At 41.1% G+C, this 18,173-nt stretch overlaps 1 protein-coding gene across 3 annotated transcripts in view; it reads right to left on the bottom strand.

Annotated features, from left to right (window-relative positions):
• Nucleotides 1-18,173, bottom strand: part of LOC145391493 (UTP--glucose-1-phosphate uridylyltransferase-like) — a 66,966-nt gene that overhangs the window by 8,345 nt on the left and 40,448 nt on the right. For all 3 annotated transcript variants that reach the window (XM_080266108.1, XM_080266109.1, XM_080266110.1), the window contains exons 3-9: nt 17,925-18,107; nt 16,506-16,610; nt 12,001-12,101; nt 6,330-6,405; nt 5,220-5,366; nt 4,191-4,329; nt 2,635-2,772 (exon numbers count right to left, since the gene is read on the bottom strand). In XM_080266108.1, coding sequence (XP_080122234.1) covers nt 2,635-2,772; nt 4,191-4,329; nt 5,220-5,366; nt 6,330-6,405; nt 12,001-12,101; nt 16,506-16,610; nt 17,925-18,107 — 889 coding nt within the window. The remainder of the gene's footprint in view (nt 1-2,634; nt 2,773-4,190; nt 4,330-5,219; nt 5,367-6,329; nt 6,406-12,000; nt 12,102-16,505; nt 16,611-17,924; nt 18,108-18,173) is intronic.

The following is an 18,173-nucleotide window of genomic DNA, read 5'->3' as shown; positions in this document are numbered from 1 at the left end:
ATGCCACTCAGGGATGACAGAGGCTGGTCATTCCCATCTTAAATGTCAGGACCAACTTGCCTAGCCCAGGGTTCCTACACTCCTCATGGAGCAACACAGGAATAGATGATGGATGGATGGAGGGACACTTGTAATCTGGTGTATGGATTATTATTTTAACTGTTTTTCCTTCCTCTGTTCATCTTCTGTAAAAAAAAAATAAACAAAAAATCAATAAATTAGAGAAAGTTTAAAGAATGGCCACTAAGATGACACCAACTTGAGAGAATTGCAGTACAGTAGAGTATAATAAAGACAGGTTACAAAGGCTGTAACTATCTATGTTGCAAGAAAGATGAGACACAGGAGACACAATCATGCTGTATAAGTGTACTGTATATGTATAGTACTGAAAAGACTGAAGGAGATGATTACTTTATATAAATATCACAGGTGATGGTGGAGGAACAAGAGGACATGGTTATAAACTTAAGCTGCCTGGGTGCTTGGGTGATATAAGAAAATATAGCTTTCCAAACAGAAATACTATACTGTACAGCTAAGTGGGACCAATTTGATGAGTGAGATAGGTGTTAAAGATTATCTATACTTTCAAGGGAAAGTTGAATACTGTAGCTGTAATGAAGGACACAGGACAACACAAATATTGCACTCAAATCCTGTAAAATGCAAACAGGTGAATATAAATGGGTGAACAGATAAAAAAACATAAAAAAATGAGACCATGCTTCCTCAAAGGGAATCCTTGTACTGGGGTTAGCCACAGTAAACTTAATATTTTACACCTACACTAAACTCCATCGTTTCCGTGATCAGCGCTGTAGTCAAAACAATTCAATGAACCAATATATTGCCAATATTGTCAGTTTTGCTGATAATGAACCAATGTTGGTATGTCCTCTCTGTATCAGCAAACTGGATATAAAAACCTTAATGAATGCCTAGTCTTACCGCTACCCTTTAAGAGTGTGTTTTATAACACTGTCTTCCTTCCACAACACACAATACTGGCTGGAAAGCAATTAGTTAATTGCTGAGAAAAATTGTCTTTTGTTACATGAATCATCATCTGTTAAACAAACCAAGTAAATGTTAATGTTCAAACAGTTAGTTATGATGAAGAAGGACAGATTTCATAAAAAATATATGTAGCTAATACAGGTCAGGAGTACGAATTACAGTAAATGTTGCCTGAAGTCAGAATGAAGTTATTCAAGGGAGTCGCGCTTCCATGCCCGTAAATGTAAGTATTGCACGGAGCATTTTAGAAAGGTTTCTAGTAATGAAAAATGCATCACAGATAGTCCAGTTAAAAACAGCACTTGAAAAGATGCACTTCTGATGTATCAGTACAAGTGCTCTCTATAGTATAAATTTTCAAATGAAGAATTCAACGAACTATAATAAGGTTGCTGACAATTTATGATTCAATTTAAAATATTTACTATGGCTATCATTAAAACCAAAACTCAGACCTCGCATGCTAGACTGAAATGTACCTGAACAATACCATATATGATTCTCTGGCATATGAATTGTTTATTCAGTATGAAACAAGCATCATCTTATCATGAAAACTACCACTGTAGCTCTCACACTGTAGCTTTGACCCATTCCGGGAAGAAACTAACTAATAATCTTAATTTGCCTTTTGTTGTGAGAATTTCAGTTCTTTTCATACAATAATTGGTCAACAGTTAATAATTAATATGAAAATGGTAATACTTGTACATGATAGCACAATCTGTGGTGTAGGAATAATTATTACAGTAGATTTTCAATTTGATCTATATCAAGCCAATCATTCCTCCTTTTCACTAAATACTGGTATATTGTGTCTAGCCTCTGATGATTAAATGGTATTTGCAGTTACCAGAAATCTGCTGGGATTGCCTAGAACAAGCTGACAACCAACACAGTAGTGAGGGTGGAAAAAGATGGGAGAAGCCTTTGTCCAACCATGAATTGACTCAGGCTCATGATGACTAAAATGATGATGATGACGATTACAATGATGATCACTGTGGTGGTGGTATCATCTATATCACAATGATTTCATGGCAATGGAGGAAAAAAAAAAAAAGTTATCGACAGACCTAATTCCATATTTAACAGAATTTGCCCATAATGAAGTGCTCTTTGCATTTTACATGTTGTGTACTGCCTACTTTAAAGTTTACAGTACACACTGTACCGATCAGTAATGAATACAAAGTTACAAGAACAGATTGTATTTATGAATCAAATGTATCTAACTCTTACACCACCATCATTAATCCAAGTCAGCGATCTTAACACTGCTAACTGGTAGGTAGGATGGGGACGGTCACTAGTTCCTACTATCGTCTGCAGTTAACGTGATATTAACACTGCCAGTATCAAACAACTCTGATCAATTAAGGAAATAATGTGGTGTTTAAAACATACTTTCACTCTCTTGGAGAAGAGTGTTAGATATCTATCCAGGATGTGTACTGCATGCTGTAAAGCACAAATCACATTAGAAAAAGCCAATTCCAATACAACACTAAGTATTGGCAAAATTTTACTATTCCAATTCTGACACCGATATTAATTGGCTTTTGCTTTCCAAATTACACTATCATCACCAACAGCATAAAACGTTGCACTAACCCAGGGATCCACTGAATGACTTTATGGCAGCTCCAACAGCCTGCTCAAGCTGGATGATGTTCAGTCCAGTGTCAAGGTGTTTGTGGTTAATGATCACCTCCATGTCCATTGTTCCTTCATTCAGGATCTCATTTATAGCTGCAAGAGTTAAAAATTATCAATGCACTAGAAATGGCCAACAGCTCACCGTATTAACCAGTGATACTGTATATTATTTGGATACTTTTGCTATCTACAGATAAATTTATTTACCTTAGGAGCAACCTTTCAAACTGGAGAAGTTTAACACAACCTTCACTATCACCATTATTATTAGTGCACTCTCTTAAAATAAATTTTTCTTGTGGTACCAAGAATGAAATTTTAAAATACAGTTGTCGCACAAAACGCGTGTTTATTAACCCACAGTTTTGTAATCGGCGGCATGGTTCCGCTCAGAACCGAAAGTAGCAGAAACCAAGGTTACATGCTTAAGCACTGACTTTTGGCACCAAAGTGACGCATTTCCGTTGACATTTCCAGGGTGCGTGTCTGTGCCACAAACCGTGACCATCAGTCATTCACAGGGATGCATGACAAGCAATGAAAAGCCAATTATAACCCTTCCCTAGCGGCAAGTGTATGCACTACTTCCCTCCATTGTTTATCCCTGGAGCTGATCACTTGCTACTTTGCCCAGATAGGAGCACAACCTGAGCCACAGCCTGGCCCTTCGCACTCACCAGACGACATGGAGACAGCTGAGAACAACGACAACACCGTTTCAGTTATCTCTGCAGAGGACTTTGAGGGGTACCTGAGGGAGGCTGAGGAGGAAGAAGCAGGGCTAAGGCAGCAGCAGCAGCATGAGGCACCACCACACCTGCCTCATGCTGAGAGGCCCTAGTTTGCCTCTAGCCTCGGAACCCCCACCCCCATCCCTGCCACTTAACCACTGTCATCAGTCGGAGTCAGGTAAGACCCTTTCATATTGTTTATCTGATATGTATAGTCATTATTCCCAGTAATACATGCACTGAATAATTATCTGAGTGTGTGCTGGTGTTCACTGGTGACTAGTTGGGTGTAGGTAGGGTGATATGTGGCAACTTGTCCAAGAGGCCAGAACCATAATTAATTTTTCCCATAAGTTATGTTATTTATCAACCACGGAATTTCTAAAGCACGGCAGTGGTTCAGAACCATATAGCTGTGGATTAGACGACTTGACTGTACGTCAAATAAGTAGTTAAAAAAACAATAAATGAACACACTTTAAGGATTTGACATTACTAATGTTCTTACTAATAAGAGTAAAGGGTAAAACTGCACCAAGTTTAAGTGAAGTTATGACAGATGATTGTCTGTAACTATCTTGTCACTCCAATTATTTATAAAAACAAACCACAGAGATATCATGAGATAAATAGCCTCTGCATTATTTTCAATCTAATTTTTCTCTCCCCTCATCTTTTCACAATCTTCTCATCTCACATTCACTGTCTTCATTTCCCACTCACTGTTATACCCAACTATACAACACTCATACCCTCTCAAACTTCCTCTCTCTCACTCACCAGTTAGTTTTATCCATAGATTGTTGGTGTTGAAGATTTTGAAAGTCTTGACAGATTTGAAATCATCCACATGTTCCTTGGGAACCTGGGCAATCTCAAGCAGGCGAAGTTTATCCTCATACTCAATCAATGTACCACCCTGGGGAAGAAGTAGTCAAAGTGACAAAAAGAAAGATAAGGAAGAAGTCGCTCTCCTCTGTGCTGATAGCACTGACTCGTGAGTTGTTAAAGTTTTTTTGTGATTTATTCGAATACTATTGGTCATATCAAAATTCTGAAGCGACCATGAGAAAGACCATGAAATTCTGCATTTAGACATGTGCTTAACTCTTGGAAGGTGCTGACAAAATTTTGCACTAGGATGGTGGGAAGTTCCATGAACGTAAGTTTTACTCCTGAACGTTGTGATGTGGATGTGATAGGAAGCGTTATGAGGAACACACTGAGGTGGTTTGGCCATGTGGAGAGGATGGAGGGTGAAAGACTGACGAAGAGAGTGTATGTGAGTGAGGTGGAGGGGGGAAGAGGGAGGGGGAGGCCGAGGATGAGATGGAGGGATGGGGTGGAGAGGTATATGAGAGAGGGGGGTGTGAGTTGGGAAGAGGACAGTGAAATGGCAGGGGATAGGGCGACTTGGAGGTGATTTGTTTGTGGTCACCCCAAACGGGATTGAGGCATCTGGCAATAGATAGATAGATAGAACACTTTATTATTGCTGCATCTCTGTACTTTTACTTATCAGTTTTATGTGTTTTTATTAGCTTATCCTATAGTATAAACATCAACAAATATGATGGTATACCATTTATATCAATATAACCAATTTCCGGTGGCATATTTTTGGCTGTGGAATTTTTTTGGAGCCCCAGGAGCAATCATCGTCACACAAGACACATTTTCAAACAGTCATCAGTTTTTTTGTTGATTTTTGTTGGTTATGCATTGTTTTCCTGATGTTTAGCAGGTCATGACAGTATTGTATTTCACTTAATAGTTTATTCATTCATGTGAATAATCATATATTCTTACCTTAACATCAGCTCTGGTCTTATCCGTTACTTCCATAAGAAATTCACATTTGCCACCTTCACTACCACCAAGTAGAAAACTCAGGATACTCAGGTCAACAGTTGCCCCAAGGTTGTCAATATTGCTAATGAACACATACTCTTTACCCTGGGGAAGGAAAAGACCAAAATAAACAAATTCAGCAAGATGAATGAAGGGTTTTCACTCAGGCAACCACCAGATGATTTTATAAAACTTTGTGTGGACCCCTAACTAAGAAGAGGTTACTGAAAGTTGTATGTGATACCTTCATCTTGATATGTTAAAGTGGAATATTTACACTCCCTCTTCTGTCTTTCTTTCCTTCATTCTTTCCTTTTGCTTCTGCCTGTGAGTGACTCTACATTGAGTGACAAGCCAAATGGTTTCCTGTACACCAGGAAACCATTTACTATGCTGGGTGGCAACCATATAACCAAATTTTGAAGCCTGGTGGTTTAGTGGGTAATTATTGCACTCCAATTGGATTGAGCTGGTGAAGGTTTATATCCAAGGGATGGTTGGGGTTGACTGCTCGTGTAATGCCACTCAGGGATGAGTGAGGCTGGTCACTCTCATCTTAAATGCCAGGACCAACTGCCTAGCCCCAGGCTCCTACGCTCCTCATGGGGCAATGTAGGGTTATATGATAGATGCACAGACAAAGTGGAATATCATCACCTCAAGACAGCAAGAATACAACGTAAAACTTATTACTGTAGTGGAAAGGCTAAAAACAGGATGTAATAAACTAAGTTCTTGTTATGTATTACCTTTTCCTAAGTTCTTTTATTGCTACAGAGTACTGTACAGAGCACAGTAAATTACAAATGAATTGTCCTTGATAGTTTATAAATACAGTACTGTATTTAATGACAGAACTTTCAGATCTGAAGCAATTTATTTGAAGCATGCGATAATTAAAAAATCCTACATGAACTGTGCTCTGATTGTAGCAGACATCCTTCATTATATACTGCAGGTATCGTACTACTATTACATATAAAAAATATTAAATACAAAATAAACTTCATTATGATAAATACAAAATAAATTTCTTCATGATTCCTGCAATGCACTGAGGGGACTTGCCTGTTTAATAAACTGCTCAAGGAGGCCTGAGTTCTTGAAGGACAAGTAGAAGTCACCGTGGCCAGGTGGATACCAACTGCATTAGACCAATAACAACATTTAATTTCAGTCAGCAATGATAAATATAGTACATACTAAGGACATGCATATAGTCTCTCTACACTTTTTTTTTTTTTTGAGGGGGGATACACTGACTTCAGAGGCATTATCATGACTGAGCTGTTGTTACTGTTGCTGGGGCCTCAGAGACGTTTGGAATGATGATGCTGCCTAGACCCAGTCATTGTCAGATGTGTACCTCCCAGCAGTGTCATTCACTGACTTTTTTTTTTTTAATGTTAGGAAGAAGGAACCAAAGGCCATGAGCCCGCAATAACTGTTCCATCCAAGAGAAAAACAAAATATGAGAGAGCCAAATTCTACATCCAATCTTTCGAGATACCTGGACACGATCGTTTGAAAGACTGGAGATCGTAGGAAGAAGGAAATGCGGACAGAGGGAGACAGTTCCAGAGTTGACCTGTTGCATAAATGAAGGACTGGGAGTAACGGTTAACTCTTGCATTAAAGAGCTGGATAGAAAAGGGATGAGAGTTTGCTGCTAGACAGGTGCTACACGCCCGTTGTAGAGGTGGAGCAATGCATACTGACAGTTCAGAGGAGCAGTGACCATTGAAGCAGTGATAGAAAAAAGATAAAGTTGCAACAGTGCGGCGAAGAGACAGAGGTTGAAGGGAGCCAGTAAGAGGAGGAGGAGAGTTAATGAGATGAAAAGCCTTTGACTCCACCCTATAAAGAAGAGCAGTATGTGGGGAACCTCCCCACACATGCGAGTTGTACTCCACACAGGGGCGGATAAAACCCCTGTACAGAGTCAACAATTGTGCAGGGGTAAAGAAAGAATGGAGTCAGCTTAGCACACCTTATCTCTCGGAGGCAGATTTTACAAGTGCTGTAATATGATCTTTCCAAGATAAGTCCCGAGTGAATGAAACTCCAAGCATGTTCAAGGATGATGCTGGATTAAGCTGAATATTATTAAACATTAGTGGGTACACCTGTGGAAGAATTTGTTGAATTGATAGGTGTAAGAACTGAGTCTTTGATGCATTAAAAACACCAAGATTATTTTTACCTCAGTCAGGATTAAGAGCCAAGTCAGACATTAGACGTGCCATAGCCTCATCTCTTGTTTGTTGAAGTAACTGTTGAGATGAACATTGCGGGAACCGAATGGAAAGGTGAAGAGTGGAGTCATCAGTGAGGCATGCGAGGGCTAGGTTTATGATGGAAGAGTTGAGGGGCAGCATGGGACTGGAGTGTTGTGATGAGAGGTAGATTGAGATGGTTTGGACATGTGGAGAGGATGCGGTATGATAATTGCATGTGGAAAGTGAGAAGTGTTAATGTTAGAGGTAGGGTTGCGAAAGGTAGACTGAAAAAAACCTGGATGAGGTCATTGAGTGTGACCTCAGGGATAAAGGACTGAACAGGGAAGCTGCCAGAGATCAAGCAGCATGAACAGCCACTAGTAGGTGACCAAGGCTGACGCATGCATGCATGTTGGAGCCTTCAAAAATGAAGTAACATTTGATGATATGGTTCTACTCCACAGTCTTTTGAGAGGCACATGCACAAAGGATAGGAAGGTGTAGATAGTTTTGTTTGCTCATGAGGTGGAGTGGATATTATGAAGGCTTGAATGATGAAAGACCAATTATGACTCATTTCACTGGCCATTCTAGCAGTACCCCCCTGTTTTTGGAGGAAAACAGTTAACCCGTTAACTGCTCATTGCGGTTTTTTGGAGGTGTCCGTGGTGCACAAACTATCTATCTATCTATTGCCACATGTCTCAGTCCTGTTCGGGGAGGCCACAAACAAATTGCCTCCACGTCGCCCTGTCCCCTGCCATTTCACTGCCCTACTCCCAATTCACACCCCCCTTCTCTCATATACCTCTCCACCCCACCCTTTCATCTCATCCTCGGCCTCTCCCTCCCTCTCCCCCCCTCCACCTCACTCACATACACTCACCTCGTCAGTCTTTCACCCTCCATCCTCTCCACATGGCCAAACCACCTCAGCGTATTCCTCCTAACGCATCCTATCACATCCACATCCACATCACAACGCTCCTTCACTTCCTCATTTGTCAGCCTGTCTCTCCATGTGACTCCACATGCTCCTCTTAAATCACTCATTTCCACTGCTCTCACTCTTGACTTGCGTCCTTCCAACAACGTCCAAGCTTCACTTCCATATGTTAGAGTTGGTATCACAATACTGTCATGTAGTAACTTTTTCACTTCCATGCTCACTTCCCTGTTTCTTATCACTGCTTTCAAGGAACCAGCAACCTTTCTTCCTTGTTGTACCCTTTCAAGCACTTCACCCTCCAAACCTCCATCCTTACTCATCACACTACCCAAGTACTTAAACGTACTCACAGTTTCCAATTCCTAACCATCCAACTTCACTGTACTTTCACTGACTTCACCTCTCTCAAAGATCATCACTTTACTCTTCCCTACATTCACCTTTAGATTCCATTTCTTACACACTCTCCCAAACTCATCCACCAAGCCTTGCAGTTCCCCTTCGTCTTCACTCAACAACACAGTATCATCTGCAAACAACAGTACAGGGAGTTTCCAAACACTACCTTCTCTCACCAGGGCAACTCCAACATCCACTACCCTACCTTGTACCTCTTTATTATCCAATCCATATACAGATTGAACAACCATGGAGACATGACACATCCCTGTTTCAACCCAACCTTCAAAGAGAAAAATTCATTCAGTTCACCATCCACACGCACTGCAGCCTTAGCACCATCATACATACTTTTCACAGCATTCAACAACTTCCCATCTACTCCATATATTCTTAATACTTTCCACAATCCTTGTCTATCCACCCTGTCATGTGCTTTCTCCAAATCCATGAAAGCCGCATAGAACTTCTTTCCCTTCTCTTGAAACTTTTTCACTAAAGATCTAAGAATGAATATCTGATCTACACAACCTCTTCCTTTCTTAAAGCCTCCCTGTTCTTCTCCAACTAATTCCTCTGTTCTTTCTCTAACTCTGTCAATGAGTATCATACCATACACTTTTCCTATTATACTAAGAAGACAAATGCCCCTGTGATTACCACACACTTCTTTTTCCCCCTTTTCCTTTGTACAAGGGAATAATTATACCTGACTTCCAATCCTCCAGGATTCTACCTTCCTCCCAGGGCAATCTGCACATCTTCCACATCCATTCTACTACTATCTCTCCCCCATGCTTCAGCATTTCACCACACACTCCATCAATTCCTGGGGCTTTCCCCAATTTAACTTTCTGCATTGCTTCCACAACTTCTATCCTACTGATTTCTTCCTGTCTTCTCACCTCCCTCCTTCTCCCAGCCATTCCCCAGCCAGTTATACTCGCATTACTTCCATCCTGTATGTTCAACAATCCCTTAAAGTGTTCTCTCCATCTGCTCACTTTTTCCTCCCTTCTCCACTAGTAATCTACCATATTTATCTTTCACTCCCCTGCTAACTTCATTTCCACCCTGTCTTATTCTCTTCACCTCTTTCCAGAACATTTTCTTTCAGTCCCTCCACTTTACACTCAAATTCCTTCCAAATTCCTCATCCACTCTCTTCTTACTCTCTCTTACTAAACTTTTCACCTCTCTCTTCCTTTCTACACATAACTCTCTCTTCCACCTCTCAACTTCTTCCAAGCCCCTATTTCTCATCCATTCATTGTATGCTTTCTTCTTTTGTGCCACAGCCTGTTTCACCTCTTCATTCCATCACGCTGTTCCTTGCACCCCCCTCCGTCTTCTCTTCATCCCACACACCACATCACATGTTGCACATATTTCTTCTGTGAATATCCTGCACATACCTTCCACGTCCCCCATCTGCTCCAATTCATACTTGTCCAATTGTTCCTCCACTTCTCTCTTATATTCTGCCTTTTTCTCATCCTCCTGCAACCTTTCCACTCTCCTTGCAAATACTCCTTCTTCCCATCCTTCCCTTCTTCTATTTCTCCACTTTATTTGGATCTTGATTCTGGCCACTGCCAAGTAGTGGTCAGAAAGTCCACTCCCCCAACCTCTATATGCTCTCGCATCCATTACACATCTTCGCATCCTTTCATCCACACACACATAATCAATCATTGCCTTCCTTTCATTCAGTTCACCACCCACCCTTTTCATCACTCGCCATGTATACCTGTGGATCATTTTGTGCCTGAAGAGGGTATTGGCTATCACCAACCCTCTCCCAGCACAAATGTCCACTAACGCACTGGCATTCTCATCTACCTCAGCAGGCACACCCCACTCACCAACTACTCCATCCACCTTCACATTCCCTACTTTACCATTCATATCACTGATCAAAAACACTCTCTCATTTCTTCCAAACTTTTCCATGCACACTTCCACAACTGTCCAGAACTCTTCTCTCACTCTGCTTGCACGATCTTGCGTTGGTGCATACACACACACAATCGCCCACATTTGTATTCCAACTTTCAATCTTACCCACACAATCCTTGACCTAACTGATCCATACTCTCTCATGTTCTTCTTCCATCTTTTACTTACATCATCATCATCATCATCATCCAATCCTACATTGCCCCATGAGGATCATAGGAGCCCGGGGCTAAGCAGTTGGTCCCGATATTTAAGATGAGAGTGACCAGCCTCACTCATCCCTGTGTGGCATTACATGAGCACTTACAACTATACATACTCCTCCTTTTTCCCTCTCATTCTCACCTACTCCTGCACATATACCCTATCCATACTCCCATTCTCTGACACTCTCACCTCTCCATTTAGTTTCAGTTACTCCACATACATCAACTTTCGCACCCTGAAGCACCTGGACAATCTCTTTCTCTTTCATCTCATCATTCGCTCCCCTTACATTCCATATTACGATTATCATGTCCTTTGGTGCACAGACATAGGGGTAAAAATGAAATTTCCCAAAGGCCAAATTTTGTCTTAGGAATTGAGAGAACACATGCCAAAGTATATACAGTAGTAACAAAATATTAGCTCAATATTTACCTTGGTAAAGCCATGGATGAACATCAAAGTGTCTGATTCCCTACTGGAATGTAGGCTATGGTTTTTGTTTTCTTTTTCGGTTTCAGTTTCAGTTTTGAAGGCTCAAACATGCTTGTATGGGTTGGCCTTGGTCACCATGGCCCTATATTCGAAATTCACCCGCGCAGCCAGGGCTGTATTGAGCAGTCGCACTCAGAACAGCCCAGGCTGTATGGAGCAGTTAACGGGTTAAGTATATGATGACTCATAAAAAAGGAAACTGGTTCATCCTGATATTACAGTACTTGATATTAAAGCACCAGCTTTCAGACAGTTCAGTATTTTGCTGAATGATACTGTTCAGCATTATGTTGTATAATATGGTGAATGCTATACTACTGGTGAGGAATATTTTCACATGCTGGCACCAATATAACTGGCTGGCTCTGCTGCCCAATTATACAAATATCCCTGAACTCCCTTTCCCCTGAAAGGAGGAAAGTGGGCTGCAGGAGAAGGATGACTTCAGCTTGAAGTTTGTTGGGTTCACGTCCAGATGTGGCTGGGGCCATAACAATGACACAGAACTTACGCCTCGAGATCAGTATCTGGACCAGCTGTCTTGGCTACGGGCATGAGTGATTCCTTGTTGATGCGTGGGTACTGGGACTGGTTGAATGTGTATGTCTTGACCTGCAATGCATTGAGCATATATGTATTGGGTACAAATATAACAGCAGTGGTGAAGGGACAAATTAGACAGGAATGATGTCTGAAGGGAGATGAGTGTGACACATCTATCTATTGCCAGATGCCTTAATCCCACAAGGGGTGGCCAGAAATAAATCTCCTCCATGTCACCCTGTCCCCAGCTATTTCACTGCTCTGCTCCCAGCTCACTCCCCCCTCTCTCATATACCTCTCCACTCCATCCCTCCATCTCATCCTCAGCCTCCTCCACCCTCTACCCCCCTCCCCCTCACTCATATACATTCACCTCATCAGTCTCTCACTCTCCATCCTCTCCACATGGCCAAACCACCTCAATGTGTTTCTCCTAACACTTTGTATCACATCCACATCCACACCACAAAGCTCCTTCACTTCCTCATTTGTCAGTCTGTGTCTCCATGTGACTCCATATGCTCCTCTCAAATAACTCAATTCCACTGTCCTCACTCTTGACTTGTGTCCCTCCAACATGGTCCAAGCTTCATTTACATATGTTAGAGATGGTATCACAATTCTGTCATGCAGTAACTTTTTCACTTCCATGCTCACTTCCCTGTTTCTTATCATTGCTTTCAAAGAACCAGCAACCGTTCTTCCTTGATGTACCCTTTCAAGCATTTCACCCACTAAACTTCCATCCTTACTCATCACATTACCCAAGTGCTTAAATGCACTCACATTTTCCATTTCCTCCTCATCCAACCTCACTGTACAGTATATTCAGTGACTTCATTTCTCTCGAAGACCATAACTTTTAGTCTTCCTTACATTCACCTTTAGATTCCATTTCCTACACGCTCTTCCAAACTCACTCACCAAGCCTTCCAGCTCCCCTTTGTCTTCACTTAACAACACAGCCTCATCTGCAAGCAACAATACAGAAAATATCCACACACTGCCCTCTCTCATTAGGGGCACTCCAACATCACTGCCCTACCTTGTACCTCTTTTATAACCCCATCCATATACAGACTGAACAACCAATGAGACATGACACATCCCTATTTCAATCCTACCTTCAAAGAGAAAAATTCACTCAATTCATTGTCGACACGCACTGCAGCCTTAGCACCCCGATACATACTCTTCACAGCATTCAGCAACTTCCCATTTGCTCCATATATTCTTAATACTTTCCACAATCCTTGGATATCCACCCTGTCATATGCTTTCTCCAAATCCATGATGGCCACTTACAACTTTTTTCCCTTCTCTAGAAACTTTTCCACTAAAGATCTAAGAATGAAAATCTGATCTACACAACCTCTTCCCTTCCTGAAACCTCCCTGTTCTTCTCCAACTAATTCCTCTGTTATTTCCCTAACTCCGTCAATAAGTATCCTATCATATACTTTCCTATTACACTAAGAAGACAAATGCCCCTCTGATTACTACACACTTCTTTTTCCTCTTTTCTTTTGTATGAGGGAAAAATTATGCCTGACTTCCAATCCTCTGAGACTTTACTTCAAAAATACAGAAAATAATGAGGCCTAAAAAATTTCAAAGATTCCTGAAAGGGTACAGTATTTACCTGAGTACATACTGAGAAAAAAAAAAAAAAAAAAATTCTGACCAAAACAACATAAAAGTGAATCATGAGTAAATGGGTATTAATCCATCAGCAACTTAATAATGGAACAAATTTAAATACCGGTACAGTACATCCCCCTAGTACGCGCCTATATGGGCAGCAGAGGACTTCACGTACTAGGAATTCACGTACTGTGAATACAGTACATAAACTTATGGGAAAAATTACATATGGGCGGCACCCCCCTTCATGGGTAACCCTTGAGACGCCTTTCAGACCTAAGTATTGTAGTATACAGGGAAACTATCTAAGACATTACCTAAGATAAAGTAAACCTACAAGATTATGGCTTTACTAGGTAAATCATTGGTGGTAGGTGGTGGCGACCATCATCCACTCACTTGATGTAGTGCTGCCTACTTCTTCTTTAGTCTTTATCATTCTTTTTCTGTGCCTACCTTCCTCTCTTCCTATCTCTCCCATCTTTCCTGTCACTTCTTATTGCTCTTCTTTCCTTTAAAGGTGGCTTTACATTGTGTGACAAGACAAATGGTTTCCTGTAAGCCAAGAAACCAATTACAACGCAGGGTAGTAACCATATAACCAACCCATACGTGCTCCCTACGTGTCAACAAGTGGGTTGGTGGAGAGTTAATGCCCCTCACCGTAAAACCAATAACTCAAAGTCAAATGGCCACCCCTTACAGGATTATGGTGTCTGGCAATAGATAGACAAATAGATAGACCTTTACCTGTTATAGCTTCTTGGGGGGGCAATGTTGCGTACTCGGGGTAACCCCGGATTTGGGGCACTTTTCGCTGCCCGTCTCACTTACAAGGAGTTCAATTCATGTACTAATAAAAAATACACACCCACACACACACACACACACACACAAAATTGGTCCTCACGTACAAGGGGGATCGCGTACTCGGAACTCATGTACTGTGGGGATATACTGTAAAACAAATTTATCCCTCTAAAATGTAAAAAATTAATGCTACTGAATTTTAATCATCGATCAATAAGGCTAGGTCTTAAAGCTGTTCTGAAATGATCACAATTTATTTTCACTCACATCTTTGTTCTTTAGCATATACTGTACAGCACCCTTGAATATCATGCATAACTGGTACTGAGCCTAGTTAGTGTATGATAATGAAACTGCGCAACACTGAAACCTACGAAATTTATTCTAACTGGTTCTGGGCACCCCCCTTGAATACCCAAATTTTCCTTTCACAACAATTTATACCCATTAAATACATACATACTGTTATGTTATCAGAAACACACATAGCCATTTGTTAGGTTACTAGAAAGTATTGAAAAGGGCACAAAAAGGAGGAAAAATGTACAAGAGGGAGATTCAAGATGGATCTGAGGAAAGAGATTCTAAGGTTAGGAGGTGGACAGATAGTGGTCTCCACTCCTTAGGAATAATGCAAGTGTTAGAAGCTGTACAGAACTCCAGGATCATTGGGTAAAACATTTATTTTTCATCATTACTCAGCCACTTCCGATGCGATTCCAATCCATCCATCCATCATCCAATCCTACATTGCCCCATGAGAAGCATAGGAGCCTGGGGCTAGGCAAGTTGGTCCTGACATTAAAGATGAGTGACCACTCTCACTCATCCCTGAGTGGCATTACATGAACAATAACCCAAACCACCCCTTGGATATACTGTAAACCTTCACCAGCTCAATCCGATTGCAGTGTCGCAATTACCCACTAAACCACAAGGCGCCATAATTTGGTTATATGGTTACCATCTCATGTAGTAAATGGCTTCCTGGTGTACAGGAAACCATTTGGCTTGTTACTCAGTGTAGAGTCATCCATAGGCAGAACGAACAAGAAAGAATGAAGTAAAGAAAGACAAAAGAGGGAGTGTAAAGTCACCCGTAGGCAGAAGGACGAGGAAAGAATGAAGTAAAGAAACACTGAAGAGGAGGGAAGAAAAGGAGGGAGGAGGGAAAACAGTAGACACCCGAGAGCAGCACTACATCTAGTGAGTGGATGGTGCGTGCTCCCATCTACCACAAGAGATTCCAAGTACCAGACAATTTTTCCTTCTGATTTGCAGATTAATCAGATTTAGCTTGCCAATTTACAATGTTAGTATTATTCACCCTGATTAAGACGGGGAAAGAGAGAGAGAGAGAGAGAGAGAGAGAGAGAGAGAGAGAGAAGAACAGGTACATGGGAGAGAGGAATATGAACTGGAGAGAGGGAAGCCTGATTGCTGTGGAGAGGGTCATAATGAGGTTATTCATATGTGGCCAACCCTTTCTGGATTACAATGTTTGGCTACTGTACAGCTAGCTTGAAAGATTAAGTGATATACTTCAAGGGTGTGCCTTCATTCTTTCCTCTTCCTTCTGCCTGTAGGTGACTCTACATTGAGTGACATGCCAAATGGTTTCCTGTACACCAGGAAACCATTTACTATGCTGGGTAATAACCATAAAACCAAATTTTGGTGCCTGGTGGTTTAGTGAGTAACAATGGTGCTCCAGTCAGACTGAGCTGGTGAAGGTATATATCCAAGGGATGGTTGGGGTTTATTGCTCACGTAATGCCACTCAGGGATGAGTGAGGCTGGTCACTCTCATCTTAAAATCGCCAGGACCAACTTGCCTAGCCCTGGGCTCCTAAGTTCCTCATGGGGGAACGTAGGATTAGATGATGGATGGATGGATGGTCAGTTACATCATACTGGCAAAAAAATGGGAAATATGAAGACAGCTACTTAAAACATTACAATAATCTAAAATATTGTTGGCAAAATAGAACAAATAAATATATATTGGCTGTCACTCACCTGGAATCCCTGATACTTGCGGGTAACTTTCTGGGTGTCATCGTCTGTGTTGAATGAATTCATAAGTACCAAAGGAACACTGGATCCATAAGTCTTGTTCAGGTGCTGAAAAAGATAAAATATAAATGGCCTGCATACTATGGAGTATTACTGTTTCACCTACATTACACATGTTGTAACAGCATCACTATCCTGACCTCTTTTTTCCCCACCTAAGGATGGGATGAGGTAGGGTCCATAAAGTAGAGAGACAGTAAAACACTGAGAAGCATCTAAAACATGCCCAGTGAAGTGGGACAGACTCTCAACTGCTCACTATTTAAACTCCTAGAATTTTAATTTCACTTCACATGTCTAACTATCTGAACATATATTCTTCTTAATCTTATTCTTCAAGAGTGTACTTCATACTACCTGCCAAACAAGGTCAACCTGTAAATACCAAGTAAAAAAAAAAAGGAGGAGGGGGGGGAGGGGTCATGAACCCGTCATGTGCTCCTCTGTACAAAACTCATCAAGAAAAGCAATAAGAAGTGACAGGAAAGATGGGAGAAATAGGATGAGAGGAGGGCAGGCACAGAAAAAGAATGATAAAGGCTAAGGAAGAAGTAGGCAGCACTACATCAAGTGAGTGGATGATGGTCGCCACCACCTACCACACAGAGAATTGACATAAATGAGTATATAACCTATGGGGAAGCATCAGCAAGAGGACACTGCAAAAAACTGCATAAAAAACTGGATAAAGATGTAAGGAAATTCAATTTCCCAAAGAGGGGAACTGATCAGTGGAATGCACTATCGAATGAAAGTGTGCCAAAACTGTTCATAAATTTAAGGATAAGTATGATATAAATGGTTTTGTACACGGGACAGAACGTGCTTGACTCATTCCTGCAGATACAATTAGATAAGAACAATTAGGTAGGTAAGAACACACATACACACACATGGCCAGGATTAAAGTTTACAGATATACAGACAGAGAGACAGAAAGGAAACTTGACACAGATATTGGGGTTGGACTAATACTAAGGTTGGACAGCCCTAGCTCAGAGAAGATCATTTCTCTGCTGCTGGCAATATTCCTCTTAGCACTAATGAAGATTTATAAAGGTGTACAGAAATTTGAATGAGTAGACAGACAGATATTGTAAAGAATGGCGGAAGGACAAAAGAGGATGAGATTAACTGAAAAGGAGTATACTGCTCAATGACGTGAAAAATTTAGCTTCATATACAGAAGCAAAGATACATGGAACAATTTACAGTAAGTGGTGGTAAGGGCACAGAACATCCACTTCTTATAAGAAAACTAGATAAAAGTACATTTGGAGATAGGATAACATGAGCTTAGCCCAAATCCTGTACAGTATACTACAACTAGGTAAACCAATCAGCTAACCCTCCTTCCCTTACCTCAATTTGCTGAACGGTGAGATCAAGGAAGGTAAGCTCAGAGCGGACTGGTATAATAGACTTGGGGCCTTGACATCCCATGGAAGTCCCTAGGCCACCATTCAATTTCACAACCACCAATTTGTCCAACATATCCTTGATACTGCTTGGTTCAGGTGGAGTTAGGTCAGAGTACTTCCTAACCTGTCAATACCAAAACATCAATCAGAACAAACACTGTAGAGTAACACAATATGGTATATTATACAG

Source organism: Coenobita brevimanus, chromosome 18, assembly GCF_032717465.1.
Source record: "Coenobita brevimanus isolate Jiangsu-jjx chromosome 18, ASM3271746v2, whole genome shotgun sequence".
Classification (NCBI taxonomy): domain Eukaryota; kingdom Metazoa; phylum Arthropoda; class Malacostraca; order Decapoda; family Coenobitidae; genus Coenobita; species Coenobita brevimanus.
Note: the sequence above shows the minus strand (reverse complement) of the source record. Positions and strands in the feature narration are given on the sequence as shown.